This window comes from Neofelis nebulosa, chromosome 4 (assembly GCF_028018385.1).
Source record: "Neofelis nebulosa isolate mNeoNeb1 chromosome 4, mNeoNeb1.pri, whole genome shotgun sequence".
Classification (NCBI taxonomy): Eukaryota; Metazoa; Chordata; class Mammalia; order Carnivora; family Felidae; genus Neofelis; species Neofelis nebulosa.
The window spans coordinates 38,792,703-38,810,987 of NC_080785.1; the positions used below are offsets into that span (position 1 = coordinate 38,792,703).

Sequence of the window (18,285 nt, forward strand, 5' to 3'; positions counted from 1 at the left end):
TAAGTAAACATTAAAAAAAATTTTATTTAGGAAGTTTTCAGTTTTTAAACTTGCAATGAATCCAACCTGTCAGTAAACTGATGAAAGGAAATTTGATTTTTCTTATTTTCTTTTAAAACATAGAACATCTTGGGGTGCCTGGGTGGCTCAGTCTGTTGAGTGTCCAGCTTCCGCTCACGTCATGATCTCCCAGTTTATGAGTTCGAGCCTCACAGCGGGCTTGCTGCCCTCAGCCTGTCAGCCCTGATCCCACTTCCCATCCTCTGTCCCCCTCTTTCTGCCCTTCCCCCACTTGGGTTCTCCCCCCAAAAATAAATAAATATTAAAAAATAATAAAATAAAAAATAGAACATCTTTCTAATTAATATATGCATGCAAGATGTGTTGTACTTACTGGTTTTGCAGGGCTTGACTTATTTCAAGTTTTGTTATTTATTCTGTTTTCATTTAATACTTCCTTGCAAGGAACTGCATGCTTCAGCCCAGAGTACTTAAGCTTGGGTTTGCTTTATTTTCAAGATTCCTTATTACAAATGCTTTCCCTAACAAAAAGATCAGAATAATTACTGTACATAGACCAGTGTTTTTTCCCTCATGAAGTATCAAAGGTAGAGTATTTACAATGATCAAGTTATATAAATTCCCAGAAGAATAAGCATAAGCTCTTCTGCCTACATAGGTCTTCTTATTTCTTGGTTCTTATTTGTGTTGATCAGATCCTATCATTGCCTACTTTTCATTACTTCTTTGCGGAACTTGTTTTCTACTGAAATTCTTAATGAATTCTCTAGAGATAGATGCAAGCAAGTATTTTCCTGAGTGGCTCAACCAGTGTAGCTATTTCTAAGAATTTTACTTGTAATCAACATTGGGATTTCTGGGGTCTCAAATCTTTTGAACTGTTTGAACTTTTTACTGTTTTTGTCAAACCAACAATCAACCCAGATCATTTTTTAAAACTTCCTCAGTCAATGATGAATAGCACAATGCCTATGAAACAGCAGGTGATCTGTACATCACTTATTTATAACTTTAAAAAGCAGTGAATTTCTTTTTTGATTGAGTTTTACTTTTCTAGAGAGAGTTTCAGTTCAGATAGCTGTATTCTCTGCAATGAAAACTAACATGAAATGCTTTTAAATCATCTTAAGTAGTAAGAAGGAATCAGCTTGATGTTCCAAATTGGCAATAGAGTTGACTGTAGTTTAAAAAATTATGTCCCCTTGTATCATCCAGCTAAAACCAAATCCTTTGCTGTCCTGACAAAGCCATCACATTCGTTGGTTGCTTAGTCCTTCGCCCTCAAATATTTGTAAAGCGAATCTGGGCATGGGCATTAATTGTAAAAAAAAGAAAACTCAGAATCTGCTCTTGAGGTAAAGTCCGGGAACCTTGGTATTGAGGATCATTCTCTTTCCATTTCCCTTTAATCAGAAGAGCTCATGACCCTAATGTTGCTTTAGTTTTAAAATTAGAAAGCACATTAATAGCTTTATCTAGGAAGTCTTGCTTGAGAAGTTGCTTTCATTCATTGTCAAGGAAAAACTCTGTCCCTTGTCTGGTCATGTGGTTGGGAGAAGAAAGGGGAAAAGTCTTTGACTTGAAGATACCAGGCCTGTGTTACCTGTTTTCTGGTATGTATGACTCATAAAAGATAGCCAGCCATTCTAACTCATTAGGGCCTGGGGCACTTGGGTCAAAACAATGGTTCTTAAACATGTCTGGGCTTTTAAACATACAGGAGCTTTTAGGTCCATCCTGACCTAGTAATTCAGGATCTCCAGGGAAGGGCCTGGCTTTTACACAGCTCCCCAGAGCATGTTGTGCACACCCAGGTTAGGAGCCCCTGGATGACAAGGCCAGCAAGTTCCTCTGTTTCCCACTGGACATTCCTTTCACCTTTCCTCTGTGCCACAGTGAACACCGAAGCTCTTGGTCCAGTGGCCCCCCGCGGGGCAGCCAGCACACCTTCCACCTGCTCCCCAGAGTCTTGCCTGAACTGCAGCAGCACCAGCTCCTGGGGGTGTGGGGGCGTTAGCCCCCGTTTAGGAAGCTGCTTGAGGCTTCCTGTTTTGAGTTGTCCACTGCCACTTGTTCTAGGATAGAGCACAGTAACAGTTGCCCTCAGACTGTCAGAAGCATCTTACCCTGTTGGTCAGTCAGAAAGCATTTGAGAAAATGCTGGAGAAGCAGTGACACAGAAGCCTGAAATCACTGTATATTTGATGTTCTTGCCTTTTGGATAGAGGCTCTGGAGCCAGCAGGGCAGAACCATTCCCTCATCTCTTCTCACTTTTCTTCCTTCCTTCCTTCCTTCCTTCCTTCCTTCCTTCCTTCCTTCCTTCCTTCCTTCCTTTCTTTCTTTCTTTCTTTCTTTCTTTTTTTCTTTCTTTCTTTCTCTCTCTCTCTCTTTCTCTTTCTCTCTTTCCTTTCCTTTAAAAAAGAAAATTAATGTATGTTTGTTTTTGAGAGAGATACAGAGACAGAGTGTGAGTGGGGGAGGCAGAATCTGAACTAGACTCCAGGCTCTGAGCTGTCAGCACAGAACCCAACACGGGGCTTGGACTCACAGGCTGTGAGATAATGATCTGAGCTGAACTCGGACCCTTAACCAACTGAGCCACCCAGGTATTGCCCTCTTTCTTTCTTTCTTTCTTTCTTTCTTTCTTTCTTTCTTTCTTTCTTTCTTTCTTTCTTTCTTTCTTTCTTTCTTTCTTTCTTTCTATGTTTATTTTTGAGAGAGAGTGTGTGCACGTGAGCAGGGCAGAGAGAGAGGAGAGAGAGAGAGGAGAGAGAGAATCCCAAGCCGGTTCTGCACCCCTGATGTGGGACTTGAACTCACGAGTTGTGAGATCATGACCTGAGCCCAAGTCAAGAGTCGGACACTCAACCAGTTGAACCACCCAGGGACCCCTCACTCTTCTCTTTCTGTCTTTTGGCTCCCACTGTTTCCTCTCCGGCTCCTGGTGCATCTCCCTTCACTTCTTATGGTAGAGTAGATGATAATTGTTATTTCTATCCACAGCACAGTGAACTTTAAGACCAGTGCTTTTGCATTTTCAAAGGTACCAGATGGAGTATTTTTTGGTCAAATGGTTTCGTAAAGTATGAGTGTTGAAGAATCAGACAGTTCAGGGTTTTATTTTTCTGATTAGCTTACCAGAACATGACCATCTAAATGTTTTCTGTCTTTGGTTACTGTTACTCTTGGAGATCATCCATTTATTTCAGTGATTTAACTGTTCAGCATGAGTTTAGAAATATTCTTCATAATTTTTTGTAGCTTGGTCAGAATCCTAATCTTTCACATTACATGTTTCAACCAAAGATACTACCTGGTCATACATTTTTGGATGAAATATGGGTTGTGTAACTTGCATACCTGGAATCACTAGGCAGTTTTGCTTTTTTAGAAGAGGGGAGTGATATGGAGGTAAACATGAATGTGTACAGAGAAACAGAAAAATCTCCTTGGCATTGGCCATTCCTAGCTTTAAGTGTGTTGCTCTTTGAAGGCAACTGATTATCCAAGGAACACCCTATGAGAGAGCCACTTGATTATTCAGAGGGTTGGGAGCACCCTGGCCTGCAGGCCTCCAAGACCCTAGGCCTTCCTACAGAAAGGCCTTCCTACAGAAGGGCGATTGCTTCTCAGTGGATATGATAGGCAGAGGAGCAGGAAGACAGGAGCATCCTATCTTGCTGAGAATGGGAACAGAAGCCATCAGAGGGCTTCAGACCCCTACTGTAGACCCCATATATTTTGATCACTGGTAAGTACTTTTCTACCAAACCATGTTATTGAAATACACTCTTCATTATCAGAGGTCTCATAGAGGATTCAGAACACATTAGCACAGGTGAGTAGGTTCACAGCCATAAACTCCCGAAACATGGATACATTTGTTCCTTTATTTGTTGTTTTCAGTTTCGTGCGTTGTCACTATTATTTTTTATTTTACTGAAAATATTCACAATAAAAAGTCTCCATTCATATGACATGGTTAGTCTTGCTCTTCTTTGTTCCAAATAATCTGTTCTTTTAAAGATGGCATAGCATTGTGGTTAAGAGCTGAGACTCTGGAGTTGGGCCCTGAATATTGATTTCCTGGCTCCACGCTTGCTGACCATGCACGTTTGGCCAATTTGCTTCCTATCTCCAAGCCCCAGATTTCTCCTGTATAAAGCAGGGATGGAGGCAGTTCCTATCATATAGGGTGATTGTTAGAATTAAGTAAGAAAATCCATGTGAAGTGTAAGTCATGGTGCCTAGCACAGGGTATATATTTATTTATACTATTTTTCCCCTGGCGCCATGCTGGGGGTGCTTAGATACATTCTTACTTCATTATCTAGCTTTCCTTAAATTCTTGTTAGAAGAAGGCAAGTCATAAATAATAAATAGGATTTTTTATTCTTTATTTCCAAAGAAAGATTTTGTCATTGTTGATTTATAATATGGAATGATTTGTAATGGCTCACACACGGAATTCAGGTGGACACTAAATTTCTCTGGCAGTGAAATTTCCTCTGGGAGAACATGGCAGTATATGGAAAAGTCAAATGAGGATATTTTTCCCTGCTGGTAATATCAAGTCTCATTTCTCAGTGTTTCTGGAAGTGTTTCTATTTGCTTATTCATTCTTTGATGATGAAAAAGGACACAGTATTCTCATTTGGAAGTATATGATGTCACTGTAGATTTTTCCATTACTATATATTTAATATAATAAAGATATAAAATGTACATGGGAACAAGGTTAAAATCATGATCTAGAATCTGGGGGTACCATGAAGGTAATTCAGTGACTCACATCTGGTGGGGAGGCGCCACTGATTGAAATGTCTCTTTGGAGAATTTTGTACATTTCTCTACCACAAAATAAAGGACATTATGGGGAAGAGAGGGAAAGTTGGGAAGGGAGATAAAGCTCCCCAATTATTTGGATTTTGTTGTATTTTTTCCTAAAAGATTGTATTTGTTCAGTGTTTAATTAAACACTGAGGAAGTACCAAATCATTGGCCACCAGCTGGGGATGTAAAGGTTCATGGTGATCCCCTTGTACTCTGGTTACTCATAATGTAATAGAAAGAAATACACAAACCTCTTATGATTAAGAAAAAAATGTGAATATGTAATGGAGGTATTCACATCTTATCATAGGACAGTTTTAAACTCACAAAAACTAGTTGTGTTTTCTCATCAGAGATAACCACTGTTTTACTTAAAATAGAGTCTCCAAAATGCCTTTGTGCGTGGCCACCAAAGTTTGTGAGAGAATTGTAGAAGGTGTTCCAAGGTGGAATGCGAGTGACTTATTCGGTTCCCAGCCTTGAAGGCATACGTTTTGGTTTTCTCCACACATGGGATCAGGGGTATTTGTTTGTAATCCAAAGATTCTGGAATGTGTTGCTCTAGGTCTTTGGTTTACTCTGAAACCATTTACTGATTAAACAGTTGCTGTATTACCAAAGCTGAAGAGAAATTCATTTGAGTTTGTGTAAGAATTTGTCACTAAGTGAATAAAAAAAAAATTTTTTTTTTTTAAATTGGCCACAAAGGTTTTCTTTTTCCTTTAATAGAAGTCTTAAAAAAAAAAAATGCACGGGTTATTTTTCCATAGTACCCATAGTCAGTCTATTTTTATCTCCCCCTTAAGGCATGCTTAAGCTATGGGATATGTCATTGGCTTAGTACATATTGATATTCTTTCTGAAACAGGATATGATATAGTATAATACTTGCATAATCAGGATTCTGTCTAGACTGGTGAAATTAAAATAGTGACAGAGCAAGAGGAATCTCTTTCTGAAATAGAATACTTGAGGAAACACTGCTTTATCAGAATATTGATGAAGCTTGGAAATAAGGAGTGGTATTTTATATCCGTATTAAAGTTAAGGTTTTAATATCTAGAATGCCTTGTTGACTTTTGTATATTAACCTTATTTGGTACTCATCATTTTAGACTCACCTGTCAGAAGATAAAATGAAATTTGTTTTAAACATTCCAGTAGGAATAAGGAAGAGCCTCAAACATAAGTGCATCTCAAAAAAACAAACAGAAAACACATATGAACTGGCACATGCTCTCTTTGATACACAAGAGGGGATAATGGTCACAGTGCATGTGTTTTGGGCTGAGATATAATGTATAAACTTTCTTTGATGGCTCCGAAGCAAAACCAAGTAGCATTCTTAAATCTCCAGAGTTTTGACTAAAGCCAAGTTCTTAAATCATTTTGGAATGTTGCGTTTGTTTAGTAAAATAATTTATTTTTCTAGGTATGTTTCATTGAACAACCTAGTAAGGAACCATTTTAAGCCAGAGACAGCTCTGAAATCTGCTAAATCAGATTTTCATTTCTTTCATTCCTTTGAGGCCAGGAAGGGTTTGGGGAGAGTGACCCTGTATTCTGGAGACGAGGCTTGACTGAGTCAGTGGGTGTCTCAAGCAGATGAATGACTTCTCCCTTATCTCAATATTCTGGAAATATTTGCTCAATATTTTTCTATAAAGCAGAGACACGGTTTACATAGCATTTAAATAAAGTGCAAAGATTTTAAATTAACACGTGGTATAGAATCCATCCTAAGCCACAGGCCAGCTCTGTGATCTTGGGCAAAACTATTTACTATTTCTCAGTTTTCCCATCTATAAAATGGGTATAGTAATAGTGCTGTTTTTATAAGGGCATAGTGAGGATTAAATGAATTAATCCCTGTAAAGTCCTTAGCAGAGCAGCCACCAAATGGCAAATTCATGCAAAAACAGTATACCTAATATGATTAAGTATAATTCACTTGTCCTAAGATGCAGTTTTACACATTTCCTTTTAGCATGTCTTAATCTTGAAATAACAGTGAATTTCCTTCCACTGTGAAGAAAGCTGACAGCCTCCTCTTTGAATTATCATGACAATTGGATAAGATTAATGTAATTTTGCACCCCCAGTTGGACCTGTCATCCCCACTCTCTCTTTCAGAATCATAGCATATGGGAACTTGAGCTTCACTTGAGAACCTTACAGCAATTTATATTCTCTTCATCAGACCTTATCAGCCACCACTCTGGAAAACAAAACAAAACAAAAACAAACCCATAGGTAATAGGTATGGAAATGATCCCATAGCAATGGTCATTGGTTCCCTTTTCTCATATGAGAGGTCAGGAATAGGCCTAGCTTAAAAAAAAAAAAAAACAACAAGGTAAGCGAGGTAGCTGAATCTATTGCGTGCATCTATCTAGATTTAAATCGCAAAAGAGAATAAAGCTGTCCAAAACAGCCATAAATTCAAATCCATATGCTTCCTTAGAGATGTGGTTATGGCTTTCATTTCTCCCTTTGTATAAGGAAGGGAGATTTTGGGTGACAGAGCCATTATTTAAGGCAAAGATCGAGTGATGAAAACGCATAGAGTTGGTAGTTCTGCGCCTCACCAATGCTCCACACTCCCTTTCCCTGCTCATTCCCTAGGCGGAAACTACACTAACCAAGGCCACACTATGTGCTAACACCACATTCTGTGGATGTTGGCTGTGTGTTTTCTGCCTGAGGCAGGCAGCCATTTGATTCTTTCATAGGCACCAGGGTATTGAAATTCAGAAGCTCAGGGTAGCTGGTAGATTGATTTTTCTTGGATTGATATTCTTTCTATTCTATTCTATTCTATTCTATTCTATTCTATTCTATTCTATTCTATTTATTTATTTAAATATAAACAGGGTAGCATTACCTTGGATCTAAGTGATATCCACAAGCATTTATTGACTTGAATTAGTGGCTGATCAGTAGCATTTGTGTTTGCATTAGATTTGGGGACCCTGTATATTCAGGTGCAAGTTCTGTGGGGGGTTTGAGTTCTCCTGTTCCTTTGTGAACCAAAGCAAATTCAAATTTCATTTCTTGGGCCTTCTCTTTGTGTTTTGGATTATAGACTTTTATGAGCATAAAATATTAAACCGTATAATGGATGGTTACCACTGAGAATGGTGTATGATGTTTATTAAATACTATCACACAAAACATGAAAAACAGTCCTCTTAGGTATGAACTCAGTTAGGTCCTGTTTTTTTCCTTAGTGCACTTGTTTTTACTTTATAGAATAATGATATCACTGATATGAAAACCTATTCTTTTAAAAGTTAATTTTTTGTTTGCATATATATTTATGTTTTCTGCTTTTGCAGTTGCAGTTTGCCTGTATTATCAGAAATGAAGCAAATGTTTATTGTCCTGGGCATGCGCCTAATTTACATAAGCAATTTTGGCATCAAATGAAGGACTTAATAACTTTTGACTTTAACTCCTTAGATGAAGAAGCAATTAGAAGAGTGATGAGTCCTTAGATATTAAATAATCTTCAGAATATTAAACTTTTTTTCTCTTATAGTGAGAGATTTTTCTTGAGGCTGAATAGAAATGGACTTCCCAAAGCCCCAGATAAACCAGAACGACATTGCTCTCTCTTTGTGGTAGGTGGATCTTGTTTCATCTAGGAAGCAGATTCTTGCAATTGTGCTTTGTTACTTAAGGGAAATGAATTATTGTGAGAGAAAATAGTGACTTTGCCTAAACTTGGTAAATAACACATAAAGTACATTCGTGCTAGGAATTCTTAACACCACCATTGATAGACACACCTCTGTTCTTTGGTGCATGTTAGAGCCTGTTAGATTCAGCATGGCATAATGGTATTTAGAATATACTTAGTAAATGTTTAAAGAATGAGTGAGTGAGAGATTAAAATAAGAATGGACTTTTTAAAAAAGCTATTATTTGACATCAGTAGACTTACAGCGTAAAGTTCATTGTAGTGGCATTTTTACTTATTTTTTTTTAAGCTTTTACTTAAATTCCAGTTGGTTAACATACAATGCAATATTAGTTTCAGGTGTACAATGTAGTGATTCAACACTTCCATAAAACACCCGGTGCTCATCACAACGAGTGCACAACTAATCCCCATCATTTCTTTCACCCATTCCTCACCCACCTCCCTTCCGGTAACTATCTGTTTGTTCTCTTTAGTTAAAGAGTCTCTTTCTTGGTTTGCCTCTCTTTTTTTTCTCCTTTGCTCATTTGTTTTGTTTCTTAAATTCCACATAGGAGTGAAATCCTATGGTATTTGTCTTTCTCTGACTTATTTTACTTAGCATTATACTCTCTAGCTCCATCCATGTCCTTGCAAATGGCAAGATTTCATTCTTTTTTATGGCTGAGTAATACTCCATTGTATATATACCACATCTTCTTTATCCATTCATCTGTTGATCGACACTTGGGCTGTTTTCATAACTTGGCTATTGTAGAATGAGCTTTTTTTTTTTTTTAAGCATTATTTGACATCAATAGACTTACAATGTCAAGGTGATTGTAGTGGTAGTTTTACAATGGCATTTGAATTATATGCTTCTGCAAAATTCCATTAAGAATGTTGACATTATCTTGGTCTTTCTTCTGTTATTTGTGAAAATAATGTGCTATTACCTTTAAGTGCTTTTGCATAAATTATGAGTTTTAAAATAATCACACTTTTTTTTCTTTTGGTAGGATTTGGGTAGCAGCGAACTAAGAAGGGACATCTATATCACTGTGCACATTATCCGAATTGGTAAGTCCAACACTTGTCAGTGTGATAGGGACACAGCAGCGGCAAGAAATGCTGAACAGTCTCTGTGGTGATGTGATTTCTTTGCTATCTGGATGAGAAAGAAGCGAAAGCCAGTTTGGAATCCAAGAACCACCGAATTTGGGACTTGTTCCCTTGCCTCCCCAAACTCACATACAACCTCTTCATGCATCATAAATAGATTTTGTTCTCTTTCCATAGAAGTCATTAGGTCGTCGTCGTGCTTCGTTTTGTTTTATTGGACTCCCTAAACATATTTGATTCAAAAGTTGGTGTTTGTCTTTTTAAATTCTAATTCCTGTTAACAGCATAAATTGAACTTTTCGGATCTGGATTTCCTACAGGTTTATGAAGATTTTATACTAATTGGCATTTTCAAAAGTGTAGAATGCCACAGAGCATTATTGCAGAAAGTGCTACAAGAAAAGGGTTATGAAATACTGAATGCTGTATATTTTTTCCACTTGTGTAATATCATCAGCTCATAAAAGGGTCTGAGAAGCCCTACAGGGAAAAATTGAAATGCCTCTCTAACTTGGTTGGCCCAAGATTTCTCCATATTTGATTTGACTGTGGAAACATTTATATAATGTAACATTTACTAACATCTTGCAGAGCCCACTTTGGGTGTTCTACACTGAACTTGCACAACAGACCCAGAATATTTTCACTCGTTTTTACTCATAAAATGTCTCCAAAAGCAGGTATTTTATGGCAGAGGAACTAGGTAAAACAAGGCATTGTGTAGCCTACACAGTGTTTCTATTAAAAGCCAACCAGCTGATACTGGGAATTGGTTCCCACTTCTTCCCTAACTCTGGTATATTATCTGCTCGCGAATGCTGCTGCAGGACAATAATACATCACTGTGCAATCCTGCATAGTGATCTTCATTTTTATAGTCTTTTATCTTATGAATATGATAACCACATTGTGCATTGAGAGAGACTATAAAACATGTTGCCGTTCCAACATAGATTTTCTTTATATTTTTCTCATAAAAATGAGTTCTGAAAACCCATTTTCATTTTATGCTATTTTTTTTTTTTTTTAATTTGAGGGGCAGTTGAAACAAAAAGAAAGAACACTGTTTTTGGTTTTAATTTTCTTTCTATAAGTGAGTATATGGGGGGGGAGGAATTGCAAAGAATCTGTTTTAAATGTTGGAAAAATTGGAATGCATGCTGCAGTGGATTTATGAGATCAAGCTTTTGTGTGGGCCCAGGATGGCAGGGGTGCAGTCCATGTAGTCTATTAGGTAATTTTTCGTGTGTGTGTGTGTGTGTGTGTGTGTGTGTGTGTTTATTTCAAATGTGTAATGCCAGTTATTAATGTAAAATGTGGTTTTGGATATTTTCATAGAAACATTGCATTGGAGTATAACTTTCTACAGTATTGAGAGAAACAGTAAACTCCTTTTGCTTTCCGAACTTTTTAAAAGTTATCTACAGGTTGTTAGTGGTAGAAACACATGTGGCACATGGACTCCAGGTCCTACTTGCCTGTGGCCTGGGTGGCTCTGCTGCTGAGGGAGCCACTTCTGTCATACCGGTGACACGGCTGTCTTTTGAACACAGGGTGTTGGATCAGTGATTGCATGTTTTACTAAGATTTTTTTATGATCGTTAAGTCGTCAGAATGAATGTTGAATCAGAAACTACCTGCACCCCTTGCCCCCGCCCTGAGCTTTGGCCAAATTAATGCTTCACTGAGATTCCTGCATAAACTGCCTGATGGTTGGGCACATTTACTAGTGTGACATCTTGAGACCGAGAAGGAATAATAACGGTAAGAAATGCTGCGAAAGGGCGAGACTTCATCTGCTGCAGTGAAATTGAAGAGTGGAGGATTCTGGTCTGTCAGGGAGAAATACTTCTTACTTTTTCTAGAATGTCCCTCGTACCTGCTTTAGTAAGAACAGGGCACGCTGACCGTCACTGGCTGCAGAGAACAAGAGCGATAGCACCTCGCCTCGGAATTTAAGCCGAGATCTTTGGCTAGAAGAGGAGGGAAAAAGAGAGAAATAAATAGCTTTAGATCCTCCTGCCGTCCATCCCGCTTAAGGTTTTTCCATCGCCGTGTTTCTCCTTTTGGCTTTAGCTGGTTCCCAAAACTGTTTACTAAATATTGCTAAATATTTTTACCTTCCCCACGCCTGCCTGCCTTTCTGCCTAGAGAATTTTCCTAGAAATCTGACCGGAACTGTGAACTTTGATTAATTCTAGAGTTGGAATCACCAGGGCTGGCATCAAGTACCGTTTTTGGTGCAGGACTGAGAGAAAAGTTTTAGTATCCAGAGCTGTGGTGCCTGCACAGCCAGAAAAGACAACTTGAAATTGAGTGTCTGAGGACATGAGTGATGTAGAGGCTCAGCAGTGAGGGTGTAAGGCAGTCAGAGAAAGTGGCCCAAACCTCACGGCGGCTCCTCAGGTGGTGAGAGAGCACTTCCTGCATCCCCCTTACTTGGCTGTCCTCACGAGGCACCCACAGCTTTTGCTTTCGTGCAGTTCTAGCCACAGTGGGTCAGAAAATTGGGGCGATATGCCTACCCTGCATCAACTTATAGGAATTTACAGCTGGAGGAGTCTGTGTGGGAATAATCATGTTGAGAGTTTCAGGGGTTTTGTTGTTGTTTGTTACCACTAAACCCCTTGTGTGATGTTAAGTAACTTTGAAACACTCCACCCAGAAATCTTATAATCCCTGTGTCGGCTTGTGTTAACAAAGGGAATGATTGAGTAAGAAAAGAATTTGTAAATCATGATACCGGTAAAGATGGGAGTATATATTTTATCCTAATCTAATCTGTAATAATATTCAAAATAGAGGTAAACTAGACTTTTTTTTTCCCATTTAACAAGTGAATAGAGTTTTAAATTTATTTGCCAGTTTTGTAAGTAAAAGTATGACTTGTTGATAAATTCAAATAGGACCTTATAAAGTGTTTGGTTTATCAGTGTAATTTATATGAAAACGTGGGTTGAAATTTAGCTGTGTATTACAGCATCAGATCATGAAAACACGATTCTTTGAATTTTGCACATCTAAAAAGCAACTTATTTTGACCATGTTGTAGTTTTTCCATGCTATTTGTAAGCATTTCCCTAAAAATGATGCATTGCTAAGGTAGTTTTACTTTATTACTAGTGAATGGAAGCCAAGTTGGATATCCCCCCTCCTTTTTTTTTTTTTTTTTTTTTTTTTTAACTTTTAACATTGGATTTGGGAACTGTTGGAGTCCTCTAGATGTCCTGTGGGAGAATTTTGCTCAGATGGAAAACAACTTATATATCTGTTGCCAAACATCTGGAAACAGATTTGCATATTTTTTTCATTATTTTCCCTCACGTTAACTTGTTATATTTCAGCTTCAGTATACTTTCTGCTTTCTGTCCTCAGACTAATCCACTGGTAAATTAAATACAATAACAAATTAAAGCAGTATCTCAATAATATACTTAAAAATATATAACAATTTAAACAAGTTGCAACCGTGTTGGAGTGACAGCCATCCTGGGAGATTGCAGCCATTGGCTGAGTTCTAATCAGCCTGAGCCCTGGGTCAGGAAAGGGCATGCATGTTCTTTTGATCATCCGTGCTTCCTTGTTATATCTTCAGGGTATCTAAACTGCTTCCTTTCAAAGGTGAAATAATTTGAAATAGTTCTTTAAACGCGGACCTTTTAAAAAATTTTCTCTTAGATGGAATGGACACCATTATTGCATTTATTGACCTGGACTTCCTTGGTCGCCTAAACAAATCCTCAGGGGGAGGGTTCCCAAACATGGGACCAGCACCAATCTTCATGTTTCAAAGATGACAGTTGGTGCCCAGAGTTACAGCTATGAGCCCGAGGTCACACAGTGAGGTGCTTGGCAGGGAGAGTCACGAACTGAAGCAACATCCTCTGTGTCCTTTTAATTGCCTGGTTGTGTTTTATCTGGCCGATGTATCTATTTAAGATGCACCAGTCAGATGGCTCCATGGGCTGTGTTTGCTTTTCAATTGAACAGGTCGAATGGGGGCAGGAGAAAAAAAGAATGCCTGTAGTGTCCAGTACCGGCGACCCTTTGGCTGTGCGGTCCTTAGTATTGCCGACCTGCTGACAGGAGAGACGAAAGATGACCTCATCCTAAAAGTGTACATGTAAGAAGCACGAACGCAGCGGGGCCTGGGGCGGGTGCAGAGGCACATGTGGCTCTTGTGTGGCAGATGCTACTCCATTTCCGTAATGGAGGGGCAAGAGATGGGTTGAGTTTAGGAGCCACTCCTTGAAAACAGTCTGTAAACTCGCTACAAGTGAGTCCACAAATCACCATTCACCAGTCAGAGGAATCACGAAATCAAGACTCCAAGAACCCAGATAGGTTATCAACTGGGGAGACCATCTACTTCACAGAGCACCTCCTGTGAGTTTAAAAACCTGACCAGTCCTTACCCTCAGAGTGTTAGTTTGTTCTTGGAAAATGGACATAGTTTTTAACATAAACTCATTAGAATTGGGAACAGAAAGCTCAAGTAGATGATTTCTCTTCTCTTTCACATAGTATTAGTTTGCTAGGTCTACCCAACAAAGTACCGTGAAGACCGAGGCTTAAACAGCAGAAGTTTTTTGTCTCACATTTCTGGAGGCTGCAAGTCCTAGATCAAGGTGTTGGCAGGGTTGATAACTTCTGAGGGATAGGAGGGACAAATCTATTCCATGCCTCTCTCTCTTACTTTCTGGTGGCTGCTGACAGGTTTTGGTGTTCGGTGATGTGTAGCTGCACTGCCCAATCACTGCCTTCCATCTCTGTGTCCACATTTCCCCTTTTTATAAGGATGTACTTACATTGGGTTGGGTCCTACCCTAGTGACCTAATTTTAACTTGATTACCTGTATAAACTCCCTATTTCCAAATAAGATCACATTCTGAGGGCTTAGGACATCAATATTCTTTTTTGAGGGGAGAGAGACAGTTCAACTCACAGCACTCCACTAAGAAAATCACTTAATGTATCCCAAATCCTAAGTTAGTTGATTTTTTTTTTTTTTAAAGCACATGGTTTCAGATCACCCCACCCTGAGCATCTCCCCACACTTTTAGAAATTGAGAGTTGATCTACAGGGATGTCCTCACCCCCCGGGGGTGGGGTAGGTAGGGCAGTGAGCGTGGGGTTTCCTCATTCCTGGTTTGAGGACCAAACTGCTGGCCATATCCATAAATGATTGTGCTTTAGTTTCCGTTCTATCTGTGGAGTTGATATACCCAATGTATGCCAGTAGTTTTCGTAGGTTAATACAAGTGGCCGACTGCCTGTGGGATATAGACTTCAAATTGCTTTTTGACGACTGCTGGAGGGTTTCATGGATTTATCTGTTCTCCACCCAGTGCCCCCAGGACCTATGTCACACATTTGCTAATTAGTTGAGAAAGATTTGTTTGTAGCCTGTGGTTTAGGACCAGAAACTCTGTCTCTTTTAAGAAGGATAAAACATGTGACCTTGATTTTAAACTTGAAAACTTCGGGTGAAACAAGTGGGTAGTAAAGCTCACTACTCTTTTTATCACGTGGCAGCCCTCAATTTTGGCTGCTGGGATTAAAACCTTGATACTTTGAATCTTTGATACCTATGAATCTTTTCCCAAACCCTCCTGGGGATCATAAAATACAATGTATTTGAAATAATTCTAATGCTAATGACCACTATTTACTGTGTGCTTACTATGTGCAGGGAACTGTGTTAAGTATTTTCCATGTATCCTGTCACGTTATCCTGATGACATACCCGTGAAGCAGATGCTTTGGCTCTGTTTTCCACATAAAGGGACAGAGAGGCTAGATAATGCCCAAAGTCACCAGGCTCATGAGAGTGGGATCCAGATTTGAAATCAGGACTGTCTGACTCCAGAACTTGAGCTGTCACGTACTGAGCCCTATGCTTTCGGGTGTTATTTCACACCACTGTCTAGTAATGTGATAATGATGCTATTGTGTGGCATTGCTTTTTAAGAAAATAAAATTCTCACAATCACAGTCTCATCATTTCTGAGCAGTCTTTCCAGGTGTGGGTAGCAAGCACTATATTTATCTTGCCATTGAGAACGCTGGGGACCGACAGTTGCATGCATCAGCCTTGATTATGCAGCTAGCTCAAGAAGACCCAGGCATTCCAACTCTGCCTATGAGAGATGCTCACTCTCATAAAAATAAATTGTATTGCTTTTTGTGGGTTGTTATTGTCTGTGTTTTTATAAGCATCAAATAAGGTTTTAGGTTATTCTTGCTGGTAGAGAGATCCCCTTAAAAATGCCACGTCAGCAAATTATGAATCTGTTGCAGGAGGAATGCTAGCCAATCAAAACACTCACTGTAGATTAAGAAGAAAGTGTGATTATAGTAAAACATTTTTAAGGAAGTGCCTGTTAGAAATAATTTGGAAGAAATCTCTATTTGTTAATGTGACTGAATCCCTAACCCATCTGGGACTTAAATATAGAAGAGTAACAAATACCTCATCTGAGCCTGGAAGATATTTCAGTCACATACTTGAGCTTTGATTTTACTTAGAGTTTTGTAGGTGAAAAGCATGAATTCTGGAGTCACTTAACTAATAGGAAGCAAGCCATCTTTCTTCCACACTGAGCTGAAATAAGAAAACTAGAGACAGGATCTACTACTCAATGGCAATTTGACGTCTTACAGCTGGACAGGTGGAATGGTTTCATTTCATCTTAATTTCCCAGCCTTCTAAGATTCATTGTTCTGTTTGGTACCCTATTGTTAAGTGGCTTGAAAATGACCTCTGTCATGTTCATCCTGGAAAAGCCTCTGGGGATGAATTAAATAAATATGTAAGCAAATTGTGAGTGTCAGGTACAGACAAAGATCACAAGGAATATAAATCTGTGGGACATTTTGATTGATAGTGTATAGAAGTTTGATATTCAGGACCCTTGGGAGGGAGCATTTGTGGCTATCAAAAAAAAATAGTAGTGATTTCTAAGCATATTCAGATGAGGGAGGCTGTCCCCAGCCTAATGGCAGTAAGAAGGGGTAACCAACCTTGACATTTAGGAATCATGAGGAGTTGCCAGTCAGAGGGCCATCCATCCATTCACTGATGCAGCTCATGCTCTTTAAGCACCCACGGTGTTCAAAGTCCTGAGGGGACACACATTTACAGGATCTATTCCTCAAGAACCTTCAAAGTTTTCTAGGTGAGCTACAGCATGCGAACGAATAGGACATAAACTAGGAAGTGACAAGAGCTGAAAGAGCAAGATAGAGATGGCTGTGAAAGTAAGAAGATGGAACGATGCCTTTTAGCCCAGAAGAAGAAAAGCTGGGGGACTTTAATTACCCTTTCGTGCAAGGGTATTTTTAATCACCCCAGTGCAACTTGTGTTAACCTCAGTTGCATTTTGCTTGATTTGTTGCACTTTGATGCTAGCCAAATTTAGTTATGTTACAGTGGGTGGAAACTCACTAATGAGAACTAACAGTCATTGAGCATTTACTATATGCCAGGCATTATCCTAAGCCCAAGCTTATTCAATTGTTGTATGTTACCCCCATTTCACAGATGAAGAAATCTAGGCATAGGAAGGGTAAATAACTTGCCCAAAGACATAACTCAGTTAATAGTGAGGGTTTGAATCTTAGTCTGCCCTGCCTTCCACTGTGTACATTGTTCCTGAGATTTTGTGGTGAGAGGGACTGTCATCATTTGTGAGTTTATAACAGCCACTTCTGGCTTGAAGTAGGTGGTCATGCATTTACCAGATACGGGCGCCCTGCTCATCATGGGGCAATTATGCTAAAACTGACTGGTTGTTGGGAACTCCCCAGGAGATTTAAGGAAGTTCATTATGGTGGTCATTCCAAAAAGAGCAGGGGTACTGTTAAGATCTTTGTTTGATCTCATCCATCATCCAAGCTTAACAGAGTGTTAATGTTTTCATAGGTGTAACACAGAGAGCGAGTGGTACCAAATCCACGAGAACATCATCAAAAAGCTGAACGCACGTTACAATTTGACAGGCTCCAACGCAGGTGAGTGTGGGGGGCTGGCTGACTCTACCTCCACTCTTCATTTCAGGCCTTTTATTTTATTTATCTTTGTAAGAAGGAAGCAAACTGCCTTTTGTTTATGTCTGCATTCACTTTGTAACTTTAAAAAATGTCCAGTCAACAATCTCGTATGTCTCCCTGTGCTTTGATAGGCTTGTAGCTATAACTCTCTTTAAAAAGTGTATCCTGTTCTGGTTTGAAACAAAGCAGAGTACCTGAATTTGTTTAAAAATACCAAGTCTTGAGGCCTCTTAGTTGTTACCAGTTACTAAAAACCAAATGACAGATAGGGTTGGGTTCCTGACTGTTGTGTGGAATAGGTTTGATGGATGGAAATTGGTCAGTAAGGTCCAAGAAAAACATGCTTCACTGCCTATAGCTGGGAGCATCATTATGCACTGGAGAATAAATATTCAGGTTCATGGATTGAAATTGAATAAGAAGGTAAATGAAACTGCAGTGGCAAATGCAGAAAAATGTATGCATGCTTATTAAGGGAACTGTAATATATAGCATTGCAAGTTGTGTATAATATGTGGTACATAGTCTTATCCTAATAAATTCATGGAGTATATTACATAGCATATAGTGACA

At 39.0% G+C, this 18,285-nt stretch overlaps 1 protein-coding gene across 4 annotated transcripts in view; it reads left to right on the forward strand.

Moving 5' to 3' along the window:
* Positions 1 to 18,285, forward strand: part of DOCK4 (dedicator of cytokinesis 4) — a 435,260-nt gene that overhangs the window by 225,104 nt on the left and 191,871 nt on the right. For all 4 annotated transcript variants that reach the window (XM_058724565.1, XM_058724568.1, XM_058724567.1 and 1 more), the window contains exons 9-12: positions 8,397 to 8,478; positions 9,557 to 9,617; positions 13,650 to 13,782; positions 17,585 to 17,673. In XM_058724565.1, coding sequence (XP_058580548.1) covers positions 8,397 to 8,478; positions 9,557 to 9,617; positions 13,650 to 13,782; positions 17,585 to 17,673 — 365 coding nt within the window. The remainder of the gene's footprint in view (positions 1 to 8,396; positions 8,479 to 9,556; positions 9,618 to 13,649; positions 13,783 to 17,584; positions 17,674 to 18,285) is intronic.